At 40.0% G+C, this 25,588-nt stretch overlaps 1 protein-coding gene and 1 long non-coding RNA gene across 2 annotated transcripts; both read right to left on the bottom strand.

Annotated features, from left to right (window-relative positions):
* Positions 1 to 615: 615 nt before the first annotated feature.
* On the bottom strand, positions 616 to 19,072 carry LOC138039101 (armadillo-like helical domain containing protein 1). Its single transcript, XM_068885277.1, has 13 exons — positions 18,645 to 19,072; positions 14,912 to 14,980; positions 14,737 to 14,818; positions 13,691 to 13,775; positions 13,028 to 13,116; positions 10,135 to 10,242; positions 9,124 to 9,331; positions 8,733 to 8,805; positions 5,739 to 5,784; positions 4,448 to 4,531; positions 3,040 to 3,117; positions 2,457 to 2,538; positions 616 to 1,773 (listed from the first exon to the last, which is right to left on the bottom strand). The coding sequence occupies exons 1-13, from the start codon at positions 18,833 to 18,835 to the stop codon at positions 1,754 to 1,756; spliced, it is 1,215 nt and encodes a 404-aa protein (XP_068741378.1). The 5' UTR covers positions 18,836 to 19,072; the 3' UTR covers positions 616 to 1,753.
* Positions 19,073 to 22,522: 3,450 nt separating this feature from the next.
* LOC138037857 (uncharacterized) lies at positions 22,523 to 25,588 on the bottom strand. The gene is made up of 3 exons (XR_011130127.1): positions 25,514 to 25,588; positions 24,075 to 24,278; positions 22,523 to 23,072 (listed from the first exon to the last, which is right to left on the bottom strand). It is a non-coding gene; the product is annotated as an uncharacterized lncRNA (long non-coding RNA).

Genomic DNA, 25,588 nt, shown 5'->3' on the forward strand with positions numbered 1-25,588 from the left:
GTGTTTTGGGAAAATCTTTAGTTAATCACGAGTTTAAAACTTGAAAATGCTACGGTGGAATTCCCTTACAGATAAAATTATCGTTACATCACAAAAGAAATGATTCTGGGAAAAAAACGACCTTTATCGAGGCCATTTGTCATAATTTTGAAAAATCTTGTACATTTATGTCCATGCTTCTTGTTCCTCTTGCATTATTTCTTTTCTGTTGTTCAACAGTTTTAAGTGGTTATTACAATGTTTCATTCTACTTTTTGGGCATTTCGGGGAAAAAAAGGAAAGTAAACCAACTTATTAAGTGTCTAGTCGTTCTAGCGCTGGAGCACTAATTGGGGACACTGTAAACTGAAATTAACAATAACGCAAATGAAGGCAAATGTTCAGGAGATGGGAAAACCGGAGTAGCGGGAGAAAAACCTCTCGCCGTGCAGAGTAGAGAACCAACACACTCAACCCACCTGACGCCGAGTCTGAGAATCGAACCCGAGCCACATAGGTGGGAAGCGAGTGCTCTCATCCCTGCGCCATCCCTGCACCCCAAATCATGGAATCATATCATTTTGAGTGACATAATCCCTTTAAAGAAGAAACGAGTGAGTTTCACTCAAGAGCGTGTTTTGTTATCTTTGAACTGAATTTATTACCAAAGCTTAAAAAAGGAAAAGATCTCAAAATGGGACACGACATTACAAAATAAATCAACGTGTGAGCCAAAGGACCCTTGCTGGCATGACGTCTGGGTGACCCCTCAAATGGTCTACATCACCCCCTCCCCCCAACTTTAAAAAAAATTACTGGAACGCTACAGTTCAATACCACCCAACTCAGTGCCTTCTGTTTTTGTGTAACACGTACCACAGGCAACCCAGTTTACGCTCACGTAGCGTCTAGTTATGTAAAGGCCCTCAAAACGTATTGCATTATGGGAATGGGAAAATAGTCAGTACTGTAATGATGGCGATATGCAGATTGGCATAATGGCTACAAGTCACACTGCAGTAAATGATGGTGCATTTGATTGAAGACCGCACGTTCCGTAAGTTTGGACACGAAAGATTGCTGAACTCAGAGCTGAGGCCGGGTTTCTTGAGTAGAGGAGTGACAATCGCCTTTTTACACGCATCTGGAAAGGAGCCAAGAGTCCAGGAACCCCAGTATGCTAGACCCTAACCCTTTCACTACCGAGGGCTTCCCCATTGACAAGTTAAATCGTCTGGTGTTAGGAAGAGTAAAATCTTTAAGTGTCAATTTTTGTTTTTGGCGGAGAAAGGGTTAACTGGGGACATACTTTTTGAGCGAATCTCGGTGTTGTTAACCCTTTCACCACCGAGGGCTTCCCCATTGACGAGTAAAGTCGTCTGGCGTTAGACAGAGTAAAATCTATAAGTGTCAATTGGCATTTTTGGCGGTGAAAGGGTTAATTTGATCACACTTTTTTCTTTTTCTTGCCATCGCTAATATGATTCATTTTTTAGCGCAATTTTGCATTACTTTAGTTCCCTCAACAACCTTTCCAGACATGATTTAGTGTTGTAAGCAGAGGGTCATGAAGGAGGGGGTGTATATCTAATTAGATATCTTTCTTGCTCTAAGTCATTTTGCCTCCAGGAATAAACAAAATCTGTTTTTTTCAACGTGCATTAATCTTAATATGGCGTTAAATAAAAAGTTATATTTTACAACCGTTCGAGCAATCGTAAAAAAGAACTCAAACATCGGAATCTGGAGTTCTTCGTCGAGCTACCCGCTCCAACTATTCCCTGGTTTCGTTAACTGAAACAAAGACGCAAAACACGAAAATTGTTAGTACACTCTACATCTTGAAGGCTGCTATTGAAAGCCACAACGAGATGGCGCAACATTTAGGCCTCGACTTGAGGGCGACAGCGTCGGTGAAAGCATGTGAGACGGACAGCAATAATTATTAGCCACTTTTGTAGTTGAATCAGATAAGGCCAACTGCTGAGTCTTTCACCTTCGACTTACTCACTTTCTTCAGGATCTGATTGCGTCACAGTGTAGCCAGATTTTTTTGTGCGACAATTGGTGGCAAGTTGCACTTCACCTTATCTACTACAAATAATTCTTATGGCAGACTCATTATTACCACACACTCAGACTTGACACGGACGGAATTGAGGATCGAGAACAGTAGCAAAGATCCATTTAAGCAGATGGTTCATTGGGACTCAAAATGAAGAAAGGACCTTATTGCCTAGTCAGGAAAAAGCCATGCACCTTTTTTTTGAGTCTATACAATGAGCGTTAGTTGTAATAAGATCAAGAGCGCTGTTCCATATCAAGATAGCTGAGTGAAGGAAGCTTCTATCTAGAGCATACGAGGTAGTAAGCAAAGTGCGCGATTGAGTCACAGGTTCTGTTTCCAGTGCAGATGAGATCATTGTGAACTGGTCTGCTGGGCGTTTCCTGAGTGTAAGACAAGTTCGTTTACTTACCTCCAGGAATGTTGACTTTGTTTGACACCAAGACATCCGCTTGAACAGCAGTCATGTTCACGTACATGGTATCTGCATGTGACTGGGTCCAACAAAACAAAAAAATGACAAAAAAACGAGGATGAATACAAAGAATGTGTAAAGACAATTTCAGGATACGTTAATGAATAAGTTGTGTTCGGGAATCTAGAATAAAATGTGCATTATTGATGAAACTCTAAAACCAGCAGTTTCTTGAGCCCAGCTTTTTCAACAAACGCTGGGTTTAATTGCATTCCTAACTTAAGTACAATGGCACAAAGTATATCAAGACTTTTTCACTCGAAGATTGAAAGAAAATAACTGGAATGGAATTTACGCGATATACTGGACGCAAGGGAAACATCGACTGCATTTACAGTCTGTTTAGGATTTGATGGCTTTGCGTGATCATTTCAAAGTTCCAACCGCTTCAATGCGACTATTCGTTCGAAACCATTTAAATGGAAACAAGTTTGATTTCCAGGAAACGTTGCGACTAAAACAGAGGCAAACATAAAATTCTGAATTCGAAGTGATCTGTTTCGAAGTTTAATTGACTCACCATAAATTCCTCATAAAATGTGTCCCCGAGAGCCTCACGCACTCGTTCATTCACAAGAGGAAACGAACGAACTAAGAACTAAAAACAAATCAAAATAATGTAAAAGTAGTGCAGAAAAGAGACAACAAATAAAAACAAAAACAGAATGGAAGGGATAAAAAGTAAAGCGGTTCCGATGATTATTGAAAAGAAACAGAGAGCCCTCATCCGTTCTGTAATGGGACTAAAGGCGGCTATAGTCCGCAGAGCGGATAAAAGGTAATACAGACAATCGTCAATGCCAGTTGAAAATGGAGAGCCGGGTCTCGGAAGTTCACGTTAAGGTTTTCGCTATTGTACTTGTTAACAATACTTCGTCGTCCTTCATGCCAGTCGTCTCAAAAGACAACAAAAAGTTTCGGAGCAGCGACGATGACTGCGAGAGACATCTGTAGGCTTTGACTTGGATGGCATCGAAGTCAAAGCTTCTAATCAAAGTTAACAGATGCCCTTTGCTAACCGCAGAGTCTCCACCGGCCTGGCTCAGTGGATACGGGAGCATCCATGCAAGTGGATCTTGAAGGGTCGTGGGTTCAAATTCAAGCCATTGTAGTTCCAGTTATCATTTCATGTTCACTTTATATTCAGTATTTAAAGTGCCCCTGTGATCAAAAAAATCACTTCCTTTCTTTCTTCAGATTTTGAAAGTGTCTTTGCTTAACACCTGTCTGGCAAAATCTTGAGCTTTGATTTTTATCCAAAGGCAGTTTACTTTGAGTGTAAGTTTTGGATTTCACCGTCCGCCTTTACTCACGTTCAAAACTGACCAATTGGACCTCGGAGGGTTGGATCCAGGGAAAAGTGACATCAAAGGCTCAGTAGCTTAAAATTTCAGCTGTGAATGCAGGTTATTATATATGCAAAACGCGAGTTTGAAATCTGAAAGCCCAAAACTGCCGGGCTGCGCACACACACATTGCATTCTTAAACTGCTGAGACGTCATTTTCTCCTCGATTCAGCTCTCTCTCAAGATCTTAAAGTTAGTAATGGCGGACCAGTAAATTGATTTTTTGGTCAGAGGGTCACTTTAAAGAACTTCTCGCAGTTTGGACAACGGCTGGGACAACAGAAAAGCGATCATTCCATCTTATTCATGGTGTATGATATGGACGAAATATCCTTTTATTTTGATTGGCACAAACGGTTTGGGAGTAAAGACAGAGAACGAACTGTTCGCACTGTTGTATTCTCGGGTTGTCGTCAAAAGCTTAGACTAGGATTCGGTGATATTTCGTCAACAAAACCGTAAATATTATCATTTAATTCGTTGCCGTAGCAGTCGACGTCGTTTCTCGTTTCTTAAACTCTCAAATTTATGCCGTAATTTGAGCAAACAAAAATGTCATTTGCGAGTTAAGATTAACGAACCTCCAAAGCGATTCCCGATTGCCTTTGACTATCAGCATGCGAAGTGTTTCCCAATGCAAAAAGGAGACCATGAACACTCCGTAACTGCCACGAAATAAAAAAAAAAGCACATTAAATTAACCGAAGAAAATACCATAAATTCTCAATAACTGTGCGTTGCTCCGCTGTGTGTTTAAACCTACGCACCGAAATCAGTGCCAGCCTGCTTCCCTCATTTCTTTCCGGCATGTACTAACACCAGGAACACCGAAACACCCCGGAACACCGCAACACCCCGGAACAGCCTGGAAGTAACCTAAACCCCTCAATTTGGCTAACCCTAGGCCTAGCTAGGCCTTAAGGGGGCTTTTAGGCCCAGGGTTAGCCAAATTGAGGGCTAACCCTTAATTCCAGGGTGTTCCGGTGTGCTAACCCTAGGCCTAAAACCAACTTTAAGGCCTAGCTAGGCCTAGGGTTAGCCAAATTGAGGGTTTGGGTTACTTCCAGGGTGTTCCGGAGTGTTCCGGTGTTCCTGGTTTTAGTACATGCCTTTCTTTCCTGTTTTTAGAAATGAGAGATTTTTGGACTCAAATACAAGTGTGACAACGACTCACAAGTATTTTGTTTTGGGCAATAGCTTTGAACATCACACTTTTCTTGCTTAAAAAATGCAAATACTGATTTAACTTAACCACAGGCAGACCACTCTATGTGTTCGTGGTTTATATATATATGTTTATATGAAACGAAGAGAATCTATGAGGTTTATGAAGAAAGCTCTGAAAATTGCACAACAAAGGAATTCAAGGAATGCAGGCCGTTTCAAATCTACCAATCAGCGCTTGGTCCTCCCGCGGCAGCCCGCCGCGGTTCAAATCCTGATTGGTAGATTTGAAACGGCCATCGATCATATTGAGAAAGCTGTATTTGTGACTTCAGCATCGACTTTCTCGGAAACTGTTGGAGGGATGAAGCTCAAATTCGGCGAGGAGATAGAGAAAAAACTCATCTATCAAGATCTGTTGCCATTCAGATGAGAATTTCAGTATTTTTGCATTAATTCCAGTTTGAAGTGGAGGAGGTCGCGGCTGACGGCCGCTAAGTTGCAAGCCTTGTCTCCCTCTCTTGTCTTAACCGTCACCGGTCAAAAGTAATTTCGTTGTAAGACGCTTTAGACGGCCCAAGAAGGCGAAAAAATACCATACATGAGTCGATTAAGGTTTCATTTAACTTTATTGGGATATTCAGAGTGGTCTGCCTGTGACTTAACGTAAGAAGGTTGCAACAGCTTAGTTTGCTCAATTCGATTTACCTGTATAAGGCTTTCCGCTATTAAAGCTGACTCTCTCGCCAAGATGCTAAAAAAGAAAGTAGAGACAACTTTAGTCATCAGGATGTATCTGCCTGCTTCCAAAGGATTCTTCAAGCAGATCACTGAGTGTAGTATTGCGTCAAGAAACAGAGCACAAACATGTTGAATAATTACCAATATTTCAGAACGAATTATTCAAACTAACAAGGTACCGACATTTAATGACACTGTCCGTTTCGAAAATACGTCTCTAAGTGTGGTAAATATATTGCAGAGTATATGTACAGCATGTTACCTAGTATCCGACTTGTACCAGTATCTCACCAGTTAAAAAATAATTTCAACTTTTGCAACGGAAAACTAATTATACCGAAAAGAAACCGAACATTTATGCTTTGAGATGCAACTTTTGGCGGGCTTAAAGCTTTAGGATCATTTGCAGAGGGCGCCGTTCTTTTGAGGTGAGTGAAATTTTCATGACTAATATTTACGCTTTTCACTGCGCAGTGCTGAAGACCGCTGTTGTTGTAGATCATGATGTATTTGAAGAAACCTTTCGATATTTTGCAGTGAGTACTCTCAAAGAATTCAAGAAGTTAGAACAATTTCCAATTCTTCCTGAAATGTACTGTTTCTAGAGTAACGGAGACCAGAATCATCAACTATTTTTTACTAAGCGTGCCCAGAATACGACCAGTTATAATTCATTCACTGTGCAAAAATCATTGTATAAAGGTGGGCAGATACGAAGGGTCATGTTTCAGGGATATGTTGCGGCGACATGTCCCCTCGTGTGAACTGATACTTTTATAATTGTGCGATATTGTCCCCGCGGCGAGTCCCATGAAGTTCAACAAGTTGAACTTCATGGGACACGTCTGCGTAACCGTAACCCTAAGCCTTTGTTCAAGTGTATCCCAAACAAGGTCATACAGTAAACTAGAAGATGGAGTCGTATAATCAGGGTTAGGGACTATGCGAGCAGCCCTATTTTGTAACTTTTGTAATCTTCTGGATTGACATTTACCAACGCAACCCTATAAAGGGCTACAGTAGTCGAAATATGGTATAACAAGAGCGTTATACATGTTAATTAGGGTATTCCGCGATACTAGAGCCTTAGCTCGCATCAAAACAGCCAGGCTATGTGACACTTTTATAAAAATTTGTTCAATAAGGGAATGCCACGTTAGAATATCATATATTTCTATCCCTAGATATCTGTGAGTTTTTCCGCTGGCAACCAATTTTTGCGGTTTTCTTTTCAAGCAGCAAAACTATTTTCAACTTCTATTACTTGTTTTGGTAAAAAAAAAAAACCCTCAATCATCAATAACGGGTAGAAAAAAATGTGGCATCCTGGAGGCCTTCGAAAATGGTGTCCCTTCGGATGGTCCGATAGAGCAAGTTTAATGTGACCTTTTCAATGACTGCTTTGACTTCTTTTCTTGTGCCTCAGAAACTGGAAAATTATGGACTTAACCTTTTATCGTTTCGTTTTGTTTGTAGCAAGCTCCGATTGCTTTTTCTCAATGCAAATCAAAATAAACTATGATCTCTTTTTTAACCCCAATGTATGAGTGGATTAAAAGTCTTTTTTTTTATATATTAACGCGAGTAAATTTTTGCGGCTTTTAATTTTGGTGGTATTTTTTTCCCTGCTGGAACTTATTTTTGAGGATCAAGTACCATCCGCAAAATCCGCAAAAATTAAACCCCGCAAAGTTAAAGTGCTACACGGTAAAAATGAAATATATCATCCGTTTACAAACATTGCTTTTGTTATTCAAATTTTCTAACCACAGGAACAAAAGAACCTTTGTTTTTTCAGCCAATGAGGCTCTGGTTGGCACATTAATGACAATAGGTGACGTCAACGATATCTTCCCTATGGGATACCCATCTATTTTTATGTTTGGTAGATGGTTTAACTGTGCGATCTCGTATTGATTCGCAGTACTGTTTTTTTATGGAATATTTAGTTTTTTTAACATTTAGACTAAGCTTGTATGCTTGAAGCCAGGATTGAATTTTACCTAGATCGTTGTTTAGCTTTGATTGGAGGTCACTAGGATCACCAGAAGTAAGGGTGAGTCAAGTGTCATTAGCATATAGTCTAGGTGTTGAGACTAGACCACATAAAAGAAGATCGTTTAAAAGGGGCCCAAAATAGATCCTTGAGGGACACCACACAGCATGGAGCAATAATCGGACAGAGCACCATTTACATAAGTTCTCATCTTGCGACCAGACAGATAGGGTTGCAACCATTTAAAGTTAGGGAGTCAACCCCATAGAGTTAAAGCTTTTGAAGAAGAACTTCGTGACCCAGTGTCGAATGCTTTCTTAAGATCAAGGAAGAATACGCCATTTAATAATCCATTATCCATATTAGAATACAAGTCATTGGTTATGTCAAGTAGGGCAGTTAATGTGGAATGGCAGGGTCGAAAACCAGACTGAGTATCTGCAAGTAAGTCCTGCTGCATTAAAAACCCAAAAAAATGGTTAAAGACGACTCTTTCAATAAGCCTACTCACAATTGGTAAGACAGATATTGGCCTATAATTATTTGGATTAGTTTTGATATCACCCTTGTAAATAAATGGGAGAGACTTCAGCTACCTTCAAGTCATATGAAATATGCCCGTAGTTAAGGACATATTAATAAGGTAGGTCAGGAATGCCGAGACGATAGGTCCAGAGCTCCTTAAATAGTCTAGCTGAAATCCCATCGAGGCCGTTTGCCCTGTTTAGTGGTAGCGACTGGATCAGTTTAAGAATAACGTCATTAGATGTTTCAGGTAGGGGAAATCTATGTATTACTAGTCGAGCATAGTCCGTGAACTTTGAATCTGTTCGTGGGATTTCATTCGCAAAGATTGGCAACACGCTTCAGAAATGCTTATTTAGTGCATCGCTGATTTCATTAGCGTATGTGTAAGTGATATCGCCAATTATTAGGCTACGAATTTTAGTAGGAATGAAACTCACCCAATCATCTTAGCTGCTGCAGCTTGTTGAACAAACACAGGAAGGGGGGCCTGGAGCTGAGGTGCATCGGGATCTGGAAAAGAGAAGACGAATGCCTTCAACCTCGTTCCCAGGGCCTCTCTTCTGCCCCTCTTGTGAAGCAAAAGATTTTTTGAGACTGAGGTCGGGTAACTTTTCAGAGGTAACAAATCTCTCTTCAGAAAAGCGTCTCGTAAAAGGACAATATTTTTCAAGGGGCTCACATTCGTAATTTGAGGAAAGCGCGACAAAATTGAGGAAAAGTTTGGGCTAGCAGAAAATTGACAAGCTTAAAGTGTTTATAAAAAGCAATCACATCAATTTGATAATCAATGTTAGGAACGCCATTCAGAGGCCAATTGAAACATGGTACCTGATAACATAATCTCCGTGCTGTCTTTAATGTCATCTTTTGTGGGTTTGAGTAGCGTAACCAAGCCGTGAAGTAGTGAGTGTTGGATATCATAGTTCATCAGATCTTTGATCAGTTCACACGCTTCATACTGCACTTCAAGGTGAAGAGATCTTAGAAGCAATAACACTGGCTCCACTATGGTAGGGTTAGCTGTTCCAACTATGGGCTGTTGATGAACAAGGCGTGAGTCTTACTTATAAAGTGAAGGTGCAAGCGATTTCTAAAAGCCTGACTTCTGTCTGCGTATGTTTTGTTATTTCCATGACTCAGAAGCAAATATAGATAAACAGCAAAAGTGAAGAAAAAGGTCTGAATGTGTTTTCGTGGTTTAAAAAACTCATCCAGCCTGGCCAACCACTGTCAGAGATTTTTTTTTTCTGTTTATTTACATATGAACAGTAGACGGTGTTGAGAAAGATCTACTCGCCCTTAGTTGAAAATGTTTAAGGTTTACTAACTAAATTGCTCTAAGAGAAAATACAAGATAAAATCATACATTTCCTCGGAAATTGGAGAAGATAAAATAAAGGTACTATTTACAAAATTGCGTGGAATTGTATTTACAAATATATTCGAACTGGTAAAGGGAATCTGTAGGGTCACACAATAATTTAAACAGTTGACTCGTAGGAGTGAGATTTAATAGATTTTATTATGTCTAACGCCAGACGATTTTACTCGTCAATGGAGGGTGGTCCAGGAGTCAATGGGGGTTAATTAATATAATGAAGTATCTTTAGCAGTACAATATCAATTTGTGTGTCTAACAAGTAAGACCAGGCTCGAACATGCAGGACGTGAACGTGTCCAATGAGGTAGACTTTGTCTACAACCAATTTGTTTAATCTTCTAAGGAACATGTGTAAATTGTAAGAAGTCGAGAACGACTCGACCAAAGGGAAGTAGCTAACCAATTCTCCTATTTGCTTGAGACATGGCAAAGAAGACATCAAGGAATTTCAAACTTACCTGAACAATTCTCAGGGTCTGAGCAGCCATCTGCTGGGCTTTTGGAGAGACACACTTTAAAAGAGCAATAAGCGCTTTATACACTTGGACCTCATACTTTGGGTTACCCTGCCGATAAAAGCTTGTCATCAACATGTATGTTTCCCAAAAGCAATTGGAGCCATAACTATGGCCCCAAATTAGTAGCAATTAATTGATATCTTTTTGTAGGTATTGTGGAGTTAGTATGTACCTTAGAAACAAGAGGCCCTTATTCTTTAGGTCTTGTTTCTTCTCTGTTTGCTTTTACAATAAACGATAACGGTTGGTCCAAACTGAACCGTGCCCTTTGATTAAGAACTTACAGTTCCTATCATCCTTTGACTAAAAAGAAAAGCTATTCCAATAAATCCTGTATTGATTAGCAGTCGTTCCTGTTGGCTTCCATTTGTTCCCATAAGTCGGTAACAAGAGAAGACGATTATACCGAATCATTCTGGTCCTTTCACACTGAATGCAGTCACCTTTTACAGCCTGAACGAAGTTCCGATTGTATAAAGAGCCTGCCAAAACTGTCAGGTTTATTTGTTCCAGAAACTACCTTGCCTTTCCCTGAAAACATTTCCAATGGCTTTGTGTGATTAGCTATCGAAACGTGTTCCGATGAGTAAAACAGACCAAGTTCACTGGGTCGAGTGAAAAAATATATTGACTTGCAATAATGGTGACGCTATGAAACCTTGTTTCGCAAAATACCAAAATTTCCTCCGTCTTATTTTTTCGTTTCGTTTCCTTTCGTTTCGCAAAATAATCAAAATGCCATGAGCCCACGGAGGGCAGCAAAGACCTTCTGGTTTTAGGCCTTTTCACCTGTTATTACCGCGAAACAAGATCCACTATTCACAGCCCGTTCCCATTTGGCTTGTTGGTCATCAATGGTGATTTAATCAGAAGTGCTCTTTTCCATCAGGACTAGGGCAAACACTCAGATGGATCACAGTGTACATTTATCATGTGCGCAAGGCGGTCTGCATGAAGACGTTTTGGTAGCGGAGCTCCGCGCCCCGAAGGAGCGGACGCGGAGCAGTCCATTGATAAGAAAATATGGTAACCATTTCATAGTTTGAATGGGCGGCGCTTTCACAAAGGAGCTGCCACTTTTTGAAGTGACACCACTTGGTTGGAAAACTCATTGATAGAAGTTTACTTGATTACAAGGCATCAGAAAATTTTTCCTTTTTTTATTACCAAACTTTTCCGGTCATGATTGTCGTATTAATTTTCAATGAGGAGAAAAAGCAAAATTTAAACTTGAGTTTCAGTAAAAGTTTTTTACATCTAAAAACAATTTACAAGGAATTTTATTACCTTAATCAAAAGAACGCTTATTTTCAGGGGGGTCCGCTAGCGGATCTGGACCGGGGGAGGGAGGGGGGGGGGGGTTGAAATCCGCTGTGACGCCGGTCGTTTACTTAAGAGAGCAATCGTCGTTAACCTACTCAAGGAAGCGGCACGCGGAGCCAGCCTCCCCTACAAGTCCTTCAAAGGGCACAGTTTTTGCATCGGTGCGGCTTCTATCGCGGCTGCCACGAGCTTGCCAGATTCTGCAGATTTGGTTAACGTTTTACACCGTTGGCAGCGTTGGTCATCGGATTGCTACCAGCTGTACATCCGTACACCTACGGTAATGTTTCACTTTCCGCTGCACCGCGTATGACCAGCGTTTCCCAATAACCGTCTCTCTTTCGCAACTTAGTTTTTTTTCGCTTGGGGGATACATGCTCTGCACGTATCGGTGGCGGTTAAGTCTCGCAGCGACTTCCCCAAGCTTTGTTTTTGTGTCAATGGTACATCATATATGCTCTTTATCTGCCTCTATTCATCAGAATTCATGTCCGATCCAGCACGGAGTCAGGTACGAGTGCTGAAGAGATAAGGAGGTTAGAGCTAGTTTTTACTACCTACGCTCTTTCCATTTTAGCACGATGCTGGCCGGAGGTTGCTCGTAGTGAGGTGGAGAGCTAGGCTTTTTAATATAATGCCAAAAATGGTTTTTACCCGCTTACAACCTGTCCGATCTCGTGTGGTCTGCAAGACTTTTGTCACGCTAGGAAGTCGTCTGTCACGCTGAAAGTGGAGCGGTGTTCCCCCTTTATGCGCCGATCAAATCGAAACTTCAACATCCCCCCCGGGCAAACCACGGGCATTTGACTATCCTGTGTACCCAGGGAGTGGGGAATTTGACCTTATCCAGCGTGGGGTGGGAAAAATTGAACCGGAAGTATTAGGTTTCAAATTAATTTTTTTTCGGGCGCCGAAGTCGCTAACATCTATAAAACACGTGTTTGGACGACATGGAAGAGTTTAAAGGAAGAGATGTAGCATTTGTGAGCGATTGGCTTACTAAACAGGTCTTCAAAAGGTCTTTATTAAAGACGGCAGGAGCCGACGATGATTGTTCTTTAGTGGGGTACGACAGACAAATGCGATGATAGGGTAGGGCATTTCAACACCATTTTGGCCTGTGGGGGCGCGAATTTGAACGATCCAATCTTCAAAAGTTCAAATGCCCGGGCTTTGCCCGGGAAAGGGGTGGGGGGGATGTTGAAGTTTCGAGTTGATCGGCGCATTTCGCCGTCTCTGATAATTGGCTGTAATTGCAGTAGTCCTTATTGCAATGTGACATTACTCAATTCTGAATGAAAATACAATATTATCCTAATTATTGTGCTCTGTAGATTCCCAAGAAGGTTAAATTCTGAGACCTTTCAAAACATCACCATCATCTACTGTTTTCAACAGTATAGATTCCAAATTGAACAGGATTGTGCAATGTCCTATACTAAATTAATGATACATGTACCATTCTTATTTCTTTAAAAATTGTGTGCAATAATAGGAAGCCATAACTCACACTTGAAAGCTGTTGAAGCAAATTTCTTGCACAATCTTGAGTTTCTTCAGAATTTGACTTTGCCAAGCATTCTGCTACAGCTCTGATACCTATCAAACAACAAAACTTTCTAGAAGAACTACATACACGCGGCGCAAGAATAAAGAAAATTGAGGGTGTTGACCAAAAGATCAGGGCCGTTTCCTGAAAGGTGTAATACGGTTCCTTTATTCCAGAGATAAATGTGCCTGGAATAAGGCACATTTATCCCTGGAATAGAGTTATTACACCTTCCAGGAAACCGGCCCAAATCCAAAGGCGGAGACTGACAACAGTTTTTAATGAATGCATAGTATGAAAAATTACTCAATAATACTTTCAAAACTTAACAAAAATACAAAGCATTCTTCTCCCATTCATTTTGGTTCCCTTGGAGGCTGTCGTAGCATGACGTGATTTCGTTTGCCCAAGTATTTTTTATGAAAAATAACCTTTCTATTTGCGCTTAAAATGAAGATTATTTTAGAATGATGAATTAATTAATAACATTATTGTATTTTATGACACACGCATAGAAAAAAACTAGAGCCCCTAACAGGAGTACACCTTATGACCTAATCTGTCGGGTAACAAAAGCTCCATCACAGAGGCAGAGGACACACGTATTACAAGCCTTACACCCACCAAAACTTTCACAAATCAATTCTTTGTATCTTCGTCCTGAATTTGAAACACACATCAGCAGCTTTAATGCTTGAGCTTTGTCTTCCTGCATAAACAGTCATTAAGTGAGGAATAAGATTTTCTCTTACAGACAAACAAGATAATGAGTCAAATATGGTTGCTTTAAGGTGGCATTTCTGAGTTGACTAATCGACATTGGTTTCAAAGTGAGTCCATTATTGCAATTCGTTTGTGATAGTAATTAGTTCTACTTTGTATGTGAATGGAAACTGATTTTCGTAACAAAGACTGTACAATAAAGACTTGCTTTTTAAAGTAGTTGAAGTGAATTCAAAAGTGGTCAATTAATCCTCAGGTCCTCAACAGCAAATTACAAGCATTATAAACATAAGGATGCTTGTGCACTAATGTGAGGACAGTCACAATGTATGCTTGAGCATAACACAAGCTTTAGACATCTAAATTGTTCAATAATTATTTGCTCAGTTCAAGTGGAGACATGATAGCCAGTCATGAGGTGGAGGTTCGATACTGGGTTGACAATACACAGATTACTTTGCATCCCCGATTTCAAAGAACTATCCCAATGCAAAGCAGCTTGATATGTCATTCCTCTTCCTTGCGTGGTCACAGATCAAATTACAACTAGGTTTTCAACTTTTTGAGAGCCTCTAAAACATTGATGTTGAAACAAAAGAATCATCAAGGGTAAAGGGATTTTTTAGCTAAAACATCAAAGCTGGAAAACAAATTACTTGTACACTGAGTCATAAATTCTAAACTGTCAGCAAAAGAGAAATCCTAATTCCTTAGATCCAAATCTCGATTATGACACACATTAAGCAATGAAATGAAAATATGATTTAATTTCTATGAAAATCCAGCTGTTTCAAATATTAATAGCATTGCCAAACATTGCCTTTGTCCACTTGCAGCAAGCCACCAATAAAAAATAGATCCTTGGCATTAAGTTGCAGTTCACTTTTTGCAATCAACATGCACCTAGCGTGGAAGTTATAAGCTGAATAAACACATTAATTTTTTACCTCTTTGGCTTGTTTAAGACCAAGTATTTCGAGCACAGTTAAAACACCACCCACTTCTAAAAACTCTGCTAGAAATTTATGACTGCAAAGAAAAAAATCCCATAAGAATTTATTAATTGAAAATAATTTTGTTGGCTCAATATTATTTGACTTTAATTAGTGAAAGAACTCTTACCCACTTGATGACCCAACAAATATTGTAATGGCTTGTAGCTGTAACTGGACGCATGTCCCAAGCATATACCTTTATTGGGTCAAGAAATCTTTCATTATCATGTTAGACAAGACAAGATAAGGCAAGGCAAGAGGCCGACCTCAGTCGAAGTTAAGTAGTCAGATCCTAATAATAATAATAATTATTTGAAATAGTCTACTACTACTACTACTACTGCCAATGAATATAATAATAATAATAATAATAATAATAATAATAATAATAATAATAATAATAATAATAATAATAATAATAACAACCTGCAAGAAGATGGTATTCATGACAAACTCTGCAGACATAAACACTGCTTAGCCTTGGCTCTTGACCTGGGGCTTAGAAACTATTAAAAGCATCTTTAGGAGGATTAGGTGGTCCCAATCACTGCAGAGACATGCATACCTCCTAGCAGATCTGGAATCCCAAAATCTTTCAAAAAATCTTCCAAACGACCACACACCATACCCAAACAACCAACCACCATTGGCAATCTTTGTCGACACCTGATGCATCTTCCTGATTTCCTGTGCCAGCGGATAGCAGTTGGTGATCTCATCCTTTTTTAGTCACCATGCTCCTGCATGCCACAAGGCACCGATAATAATAATAATAATAATAATAATAATAATAATAATAATGCGTGTTGAGTGACAGGCAAGGTCCGGCAGTGGAAGAACCAAGGGAAGAATGCTACTCTTTGTCAAGGACCCGACCTTAGGCAATGGTGCCAGCGACCTCTTGCTGGATGAACAGAAGGGTGCAAAGTAGCAGTCCCGAGGCACACACGATCTCCTATTCATTGACAAAATGGTCATGTGAAATGCTCGAGCAGGAAATAAAAACTTGTTCACGGCCTGGACGACATGCTGCCCCACTCATGGATAAAAGACTGCCTGGATTTGTTCGAAATTGCTCCAAACATTATAAAAGAGACTGCTCACTAACTGTATGGAAGCTTGGAAGACTGACCTGTACTTTTGTACTACCTGTACCTTTGGATCAACACAAATTGGGGAAGTAAATATCAACAGGGGCATCTTTCAGGGAGATGCTCTATTCCCTTTGCTATTTGTTGTCACCCTGATCCCGCTGACTAGGATACTACAGAAGACCAAGTACGCATACAATCTGAATGGTGTAAACATGAATCACCTTCTATACATGGATGACCTGAAGTTATATGCAAGGTCAGAGAAAGGGCTAGAGTCCTTGGTTGATACCGTGTGTATCTTCAGCGCAGATATAGGGATGGATTTTGGTGTTACCAAATGTGCCAAGCTTGCAATCAGAAAGGGCAAAGTCATAGCCACAGAAGGAATCCAGTTGCCAGATGGCAGAGAGATCAAGAACCTAGAAAAGGGAGACAGCTACAAGTATCTTGGTGAGCTGGAATTGGATGAGGTACAGTGTAAAGATATGAAGATGAAATTAACCAAAGAATACTTCTGGAGCGCAAGGAAACTGCTGCGGTTCAAGATTGACGGAGGAAATATAATCTGTGGTATAAATACATGGACTGTGTCTGTGCTATGTTACTCTGCGAGCTTCGTTAACTGGACCAGAGACGAGCTAAGAGTACTAGACAGAAAAACCAGGAAGTACCTTACCATGTATGGGGCACTGCACACCAGAGACAGTGTAGCAAGAATCTATCTTGCCTAATCTCGATAGAGACTGTGTGGACCAAGCTGTAATTGGTCTCTCCAGTTACATTGCTCAAAGCAATGAGGTGCTGCTCATAGCAGCAAGGGGAAACCTCCACAGCCCCCAGGAAACAAGCAAAGAGTTCAGGAAAAGAAAAACAGAGGAAAGGATATGTGAAACGGCTACAAAGGCAATTCTTAAGAGATATGGAAGGAGTAGCAAGTGAAAATAGCTGGGAATAACCCGAGAAGTGTCACCTGAAGAAAAGCACAGAGGGACTAATTATAAATACCTAGAGGATATCCATGTTGGGCTTCAGATCCACACAATGCAGAAGACCGTGCTGTTGGGCTCAGCCCGGATCCTGAGACAAGTTTTGGATTGCTGAGGCTGCTTGTTGCAGCTTGTGGCAGAACTTCCAGCATGATATTGCTGTGATTTGGGACACATAATAATAATAATATCAGCAGCATCATATATATTATAATAACCAGGGCAGTCATTAGGGGCTGTAACCTGTGACAACTGTTACGACTGAGCCCAGTCAATGTTACGGGTGATGATTGCTGCAGAATGAATATTCATGGCGCAAAACAAATTGAAATTTATTTAAAAACATTTACCTTCTAAAGAAAATATAATTGTTGCCTTGTGTTGTCTCTGTTCCTGATTCTAAAACATGTTTTTGGTAAAAATCAAAAGATTTTCCGTAAAAAAAAAAACCCCTTTGGAGACAACCCCCGATCGATCGTTGTTGGATTCCAATGCCATTTTCAGCAACAAAATCATTATCAATTTAAAAGAGAGTGAATGCATCATAATTGATATTAATGGGATTCTGCTGGCCATATCTCACGGTTCTGTGATGCATGATTAGTAAATATCTTTATTCATTGTAAAGTTTATCTTTTTGCCCTGTTTGGAAGGTATTTTCTGAAATTCATCAGAGTGCAGGAAAAATGCATTTCTAAGGGTCTAATTTTAAGAGTTTTCTGGGGGAGCATGAACCCAGTACACATTGTCTGCTCACAAATAAGGAACATAAGCCTTGGTGTGAGGGTCTGACTGCTTTGTGATTGTTCCTAGGAAAATAATAGTAACTATGACAAGCAACTCAGAAACTTACTGTGGAGAAAACAACCCCATATTTTGAAATGATTTGTGAGCAAAAATTCATAAATTTGCAGTTAAGAAAGCAAAGTTGGAGTTGAAAGAAATCCTGCCTCAGAAACAGGACATGACCCGTGCATGATCCTTCAGTTGGAATGCACACCTCTCTACTACCACTGACCCAATAAGTCTTTGAGGAGCAGGTTAATTAATTGCAAGTTTGTTTTACATATCCCATAATAATGATGATGATGCTTATCAGGGCTGTCATTAAGGTTTGAAGCAGGTGTAACACTCGAGATTTCACCTGTAACATGTAAATGCATGGTCAAAGGCCATGTAAAGGAAGGCCCAAATGGCCTGAGCCCCTAGGGGGGTCTGGGGGCTTTAACATCCTACATAGGTTATGGGTTGTTTTCACGTTACGTCATCGCAGCCATGTTGGTGGACGAAAACAAAAGATCTCTCGTTAGCTCCTTTTGTTCGTCCACCAGCAATTGTACATTGCACCATTGTTATCTGTATCTCTAGAGACTGGTTGCAAACCACCTATAGAAGCTTTTGAGACAGCACCTTTGGGTTATCAATCTTTCCAGAGAATACTAGAAAGTCCTACCTTTTAAAAACCTTGTATTGGACATAAGAACTCCTGTTTGGGTTTTTACCATTACGTTAATGCTCTTAATGGTCTACAGTTCTGTGCTCATTACCCAGGCCTTTGAATAAAAGCGAGGCTGGAGTTTACCTTGTTTTGATACAAACCTCACTTCTCTTCTTATGTAACTCATGTTGTTGTAATGCTAACGAGTTTCTATTTATATAAGAAAAGCAGTGAGGTTTGTATCAAAATATGGTCAACTCCATCCTTTTACTTATACAGAAAACTGAGACAACTGTCTATTGGCCTTATACCTCTTAAGTAAAAATCTATTCAAAAGGATACGTGAGTCGTAACCAAGCAGTGAGCCTTGTTAGAAACAAACTAGCTGCATGAGCAAATTCAAGCTCCAATTCTGGCCCAGTTTTACCCTGATTTGAAGCGATAAAATCCTGAAGAATCTTTGCTCGAACATTTTTCGACCCGTGGTCCCATTGTTGTAGTAACTTAGTCACAGCCGTCTGGTCGGATTTCATGATAAGGTTTGGAGACGCGTGCAATGATATCAGTCACGGACAGAAGTAGATCGTCTCTTATTTTTCATCCCGAGTGAAAGAGGCTTCCTTGTCATAAGCCAGTTTCAAATGGTTCAACTACGAATTAGAATGAAAGTATCAACTGATACAGAAACCTATTTTCCTACGGATGCTTCAATGCACCGTCCGCCATTTCTGTTGACAAGGGCAACCAAATGCTCTACTGATGACCAATTTGATTTGCGGCTCAAGGGTGGCTAGAAATCACGAGCCTCGTTCGACTCCACAGGACGTCCAGGCTCGTGCTGCAATGTATCTCTTCAATTTTATTTACCAATAAACGTCCATCACGAAGCGATTTATGCCGATGTTATCTTGCCTTTCAACTCTAACTTAACTTTAATCAAGGCAATTGCCACCAGCGCTTATTAATGCTAACCCGGCAATTGAGCGGCCAGCAGTCGCTCAATTTGCATGGTATGGCATTACAATTACATTTACATGGTATGAATTAATGATAATTAAAATTACATGGTATAAAATTGCAGATTACATAGTATGAGAATAAACGAAGTAATTAATTAAAGTAGTGGCCACTCTTTGGATAAATTCTAAATAAGATACCGATCTAACAACATCAGCTGATAACGCGTTCCATACAGGGATTGATCTTACACAGAAAGAGTGTTTGTAAGCGTCGACTGAAGAGGATGGGAGCCTGACCTCAAAGTCATGACTCGGCCTTGTACGTTTACGGCCATACGCAGAGGTCGTAGGGAAGGGAGATGTTAACTTGACCTCTATGTATTTTGTAAAACATGCTGAGATCGCATATCCTGAGCCTTGACTCGCTGATATACCCCGTGGGGGACGTATCAAGGTTTGTGGACATTTATTAGTAAATTCATGAGATATTTATAAACATGACCTCCGTCAGCAACTTCACCGGGATGACCTTCAAACTAGACGCTTGAAGTAAATCGACTCCATGATGTTTCGAGTGCATCAGGGTTTATGTCCTGAATACCTGGGTGACATGTTTATTAAGTGTTGACTAACAACTAGTTACGGCCTCGGGAGTGCAAGCAATAATAACTACTTTATCCCTCACCCTTCTTCCTTGCACTACTTGAGAGCTGCGTTACGTCAGAATGATTTTATGTAATATCTTCTTCTTTATGTAGTCAGCTGGTGTTAGGTAATTTCAGTAGTTTTCTTTTGTATTTTAAAAAGCAGCCTTGCTGAATGTATTTTTACCGTGATTATTATTACCATTGACATGTCTCTTTGCCACAGAAACTGAGCCTGGGAAGCCTGCGCTTCCTCTTCCTCCCGAGGGAGGAAGAGAGAGGACCCTGGGAACGAGGTTGTCCCTATTTACCAGACACCAATGCTTTGTTATGTACATTCAAGTGGTTGTTATAAATGTTACTGTGAGGTTTATAGCATATTTATTAGATTGCAAAACAGCCGTATTTGAGAGTTGGTCGAATTCGTCTCATCAAGCGAAAGATCTGGAAAAGAGTGAACGCGCGAGGTGCGATTCGCGTCTTAAAGAAACGAGAAGTCTATCTCCAGCGTTCTGATCTCGGTTCTACCGTATCACCTTATATGAAAACTGATTGTACCTGTCGTTTTGTGAAATTTAAAACAACTTCTGGTCGTTTTGTCAAATTGAGACCGTTACGAGTTAAATGAAGTTGATTAAAACAGTTATTCCATTCGCACGTGTTTGATATGAGAGTGGCTATGGCCAACTCACCGCACGATCTCGTATCCAGTGAGCGCTAGTAGAACAATATTATCGTTAAATAAGCGGACTGGATCGAAAATTGGTTACAAAATATTTTCTCTACGACCATAATTCCTATAACATTTACATATAATTTTTTAAAATATTATCCATTGCAGTTGACAGAGATTATTTCAGAACTGACTTGTCTGTTTGTCTTACTTTGAATAACTCGTGATTCGTGATATATGTCCATTGAAAGTTGTTCACCAATAAAAAAAGACAACATTTTAAGAAAATAATTTGCATTCCTTTTTTATTTGCTTTATTTATTAAAGAAAAAAAGCCTGAACCCAATCCAATCCTCAACTAAAAAACACAAAATGAAAAAAGGGGTTAATTATGGGAATTTAAAAGGAAATTCAACATATATTTCATACCCTTCACGCGAAGCCGATTCACAATAGAACAACACACTGAACAACATGAATTTTCTGCTAATTTTCCATAAAGGACTCCCTTTTTCAGAGTATATGTTGCATCATTGGAGATTACATCGCGTGGAGGGTATAACATATGTTGACTTTCCTTCTTAATTACCATAATTACCCCGTTCTTCATTTCGTGTTTTTTACTTGAGGATTGACATCGCGTGGAGGGTAATAGATATATGCTTGGATTTTCTGATAAATTCCCATAATTTGCCACCTTTTTTCAGTGTTGCCTATCGACAACAACTAAGTGCTGAAGCAAGCTAATTAACCACAGAAGGGAACATGTGTTTTGGCGATCTAAAAATAAAAAAAAATGTAATGGTAATGGTGATGAATTTATATAGCGCATTTTCTATTGACATATTCAAATGCGCTTTACAAGCAAGTGATCTATGTAACCAGTTAAGGCCCATATCACTTACCAATATCATTATGAGGATTTGAACGGATTGTCTGCAAGCAATAGTTATCTCCTGCACTGAAGTAAAAAATTAAATCTGACCAGTTTGCTTACAAAGAAGGACAAAATACCACCATGGCCCTTATTAAATGTCAACATTACTGGCTAAACTGGTTTGACAAAGGCACCGACTTTGTCAAGATTCTTTCTTTTGACTTCTGTCAGTAAAGCGTTTTATTCGGTCTCACATAAAATAGTGTGTGATAAGCTTAAGTTTTATGATTTTAATCCTTACATCACCAATTGGATAATAAGCTTCCTTATAAGTGACCGAAAGCAAAGGGTAGTCGTTGACGGAGTAACCAAAAAGTATGTTGATATTAATGGAGGGGTACCACAAGGAATTGTCTTAGGTCCTGTTATATTCTCTATAATGGTAAAAGGTATCACAGCTGCAAATCCAACCAGTAATCTTCTTGTGAAGTACGCTGATGATATTACCCTTAGTGTCCCTGTTATATCTGGCGCAGTTGATCAATCGCAAGCAGAGGTTAAAAACATCCAACGCTGGGCTACAGAGAATCAAATGACGTTAAATCTTAACAAGACCTGAGAGATTAATCTTAGAGGGAAGACCAAAAAGCCCCTCAGAGAACCTTTGCCAGATATCAAAAGAAAGAACGAACTTAAACTATTGGGGGTGACATTTAATGAGCATCCATCTAACTGGGATACCCACTTTGATCAAATGATAACTACGGCTACCTCTATATTCATCACAAGTATTAACTTTACTATTTGATAGCCTTGTTATGTCTCTGTTTATGTATGCCATTGAGGTCTGGGTCTGTGCCTATGACGGGAAATACCTTTCCCAGATAGATAAGTTAATTAAGCGCGCAGTCAAATATGGTTATACAAATAAGCGATCATCTATCATCTATATCAGAACTAAGGATACCAAATTATGGAGCAAGGTTACAGCCCAAAATCATTGCCCAAACGATCTACTTCACCCAAAGAAAACACGCGCACTTCTGGGAGAGAGGTCATAACTTTATTTTACCACAAGTCAGATCTGAACGCTTTAAGCGCTGCTTCATAAATAGGTGCCTTTTTGGCATTGTGTAGCGATTGAATTTTCTAGTATTGAGTGTTTTAAATGCAGTATAGCATTAGTATAGTATTATAGTTTGGTCTAATTAGTATTCATTTATTCTCATTAGTATTGAATTGTACACTTCTCACGACTGCCTGAGAGTATATTTCAATAATGGGTGAGATTGGACATTAGCATATACAGGCGCCACTGGCAGCCATCATCAGTCCATTAGCAATCTCACCCAGCACATGAATGAATGAAATGAGGCCTGACCACAAAACCGGGAGCTCCGTGCCCTAAAAAAGTTGTTTCACAGCACGCGCGGTAGTGCCGGCCCATAAACAACTAACAGTCCGTTTCTGGTGAGGCAATCTTCTCCCAGTCACCGCTGTCTTTTCGTGTAAGCGCAACACATGCATCTTCAGGGTCTTCCTCAGAAGTCATAAGTTGTTTTTTGACCTTTGGAATCCGGACTGAGTACCTTTCGCAACAGTAACAGGACACGGCGCCTAGAACAAAAAAAATCACTTTTTACTTTTTGTTTTTCCCTTCTCATACAACGGCCCTTGTTCTCGTTTCCTGACCACTTACAACCCTCGACTTCTCCTTTCTTCGATCAAAATTCGTAGCCCCACAAAGAATCAAGCTCTGCTCCTCTAACAAGGGGCTATCTCTTGATACGCAAGCTCAGAAAATTATTCTTTCTTACGCTGGTTACCTTTATAAAATTGGTCAAAACTCGATTGATAAAACTAAATTTTTGTGTATCATATCAAGCCGCCTACTCAGTGTGCAACTTGCAGCAATACATGCACAATCGGCCAGTTTATTTTCTAGTCTTTGCCTAGGCTGTTGAGAACCAGATCTTCAATGAAATGACTGTGTATAGAGCGCCTTCACATGACGTCACGGCGGCCATGTTGGTGTTCCAAAACAAAGAAATAGCGGCCATGATCCAAACTAATCCTCCGGGAAGGGTTATGTTTTTACAAACGTTGGCCGTGTAGCACTTTATATTTCAACAGACTTAACTGATTAGAGTGTAATGAGAAGTGCTAGTTTTGTACCCCATATGAACCATGTGAGCGTTAGCCCTACAAATGGAAATGGGCCCACACAAGGACAGAGAAAAACTCTGACCAGGGTGGGAATTGAACCCACGGGTTACATAACCGCTGCTCTACCGACTGAGCTACAAGGTTAGACAGGAGCAGGCCGTGATCTAACCCAAAGGTCGCTCGTTCAATTCCCACCCTGGTCAGAGCTTTTCTCAAAATGACGCTCTTTTAACCCTGCGTGTTGTCTTCAAGTTTTTGAAGTATTGAAAATTAGCTTTATTGCCAATCATGTATTATATTTGTAATGCGTTTTCCTATTTTTGTTTGGGAAGTCTTTACATTGGACATGCGTTTGGTCGCCATTAAATATAGTGTAGACCGTAAGGTTAATAAATAAATAGAGAAATAAATAAACAAAATAAAAGTCTAAAAAAAAGTCGAATTTACACTTACAGACAATCACGAATCCCAGTAAGAAAATACCGACTACTTGCCACACCAAAAGCCCCCACATTGGCTGATCAGGAATTGTCGAGTCCTCGGAAGCTTTGCGAAAAGCGGAATATGCGTCCAGTGATTCCTCGAAGTTAACGGTGTCCATCTTAGATTTGATCTCACGAAAAGAGACGTTGAACTTTTTCTCCATTCCAGCCATTCCTGTTAACCAAAAAATTATCTTAGGCTAAGAAAATGAAAACACGGTTGCATGGTTTGCAGCCGTCGGATTATAGTTCATCAACGTGTGAAAAGCGACAATTTGTGGAGAATCAAAGCTACAATCGTGGCCAAAAGTTAAGTTGGGACACCATGTACGGCACTAATATTCAGACTTCTAGGTCCAATCCTTCCTCCCCAATGTCGAATTCGCCTATTTAGAGGAGTCATTTCGCAAACCAGCATTGGGGGAGAGCAGAGTACATCACTTGTGTCCCAAATGATGTGACAATGATTGGGGTTGATTTAGATTGATCTCGATTCGAACATTTTATTTACAAGCCCAGCTAAGGTTTTAGTCCGGACTTAACTGATTAGAGTGTACTCTAAGTGCTAAGTATCTACCCCATATGAACCATGTGAGCGTTAGCACTACTGATGGAAATGGGCCCACACAAGGACAGAGATCACCGCTGCTCTACCGACTGAGCTACAAGGTCAGACGGGAGCAGGCCGTGAGATCTGACGATGTTAAAGTCACGGCAATGAACATGTACAAGTACAAGGAAGGATTACGTTTTTGCAAACGTTGGCCGTGTAGAACTTTTATTTGAACAGACTTAACTTGACCTAAGCAACTTCGAGATGTATTACAGGCATCTGGCCCCCAAAGAACTGAGATTCAAGAGCGTGATTTATAATGTTGGTTTTTTTAATATCAAGCTTAATCTTGATAGCCGCAAACGTCATCGGTAAAGCAGGTGTACTTTACAAGTTCGAGAATCTTAAAAATGAAAAGTCTTCATTTTTTATATACATATATAGATGTTTTTCTTACTACGGGGTATCGTTACTGTCGAAAGTTAAAATATAATTAAAACACCGTCACAAACTTCACATCTTGAAATTCCACTGCACCGATACATCTCTATAACAGAGTGCAAAAAAGCATATATAGTTGAAATGACATATACACAACAATTTTCGAACCCGTATCAAAAATAAAATACGATTTTGTAGGAATATGTTTTAAAAAGCGTATCAGCTAGAAACCGCCGCTAAAGCTAAAGCCGCGGGAAATTGAATGAGTTGAATTTCTCGCGATTTTTTTTCTGCGATTGTTTCAGCTGTCGCATCGCCAGTTCAAGGGTGGCTACACTTGCATATGCGATTTTCATCGCAACGCGACGCGACAAAAATCGCATCACCAGCGCGAGCAAAAAATCGTTCGTTGTTACCTGATGAAATGTAGCTGACGGTGTTAGTTGCGGTTTGGAAGTTTTTCTAAAGTCAAATGAGATTGTCTGGAGATG

Source organism: Montipora capricornis, chromosome 2 (genome assembly GCF_036669925.1).
Source record: "Montipora capricornis isolate CH-2021 chromosome 2, ASM3666992v2, whole genome shotgun sequence".
Lineage (NCBI taxonomy): Eukaryota > Metazoa > Cnidaria > Anthozoa > Scleractinia > Acroporidae > Montipora > Montipora capricornis.

Coding starts and splice junctions, on each gene's coding strand:
- LOC138039101 (XM_068885277.1), bottom strand. CDS start 18,835: ATGAAATCCGACCAGACGGCTGTGACTAAGTTACTACAACAATGGGAC. Junction 8,806..9,123: donor CACGGAGATTATGTTATCAG/GTACCATGTTTC, acceptor TCTCTTTTCCAG/ATCCCGATGCACCTCAGCTC. Junction 1,774..2,456: donor CAAAGTCAACATTCCTGGAG/GTAAGTAAACGA, acceptor TCTTTGTTTCAG/TTAACGAAACCAGGGAATAG.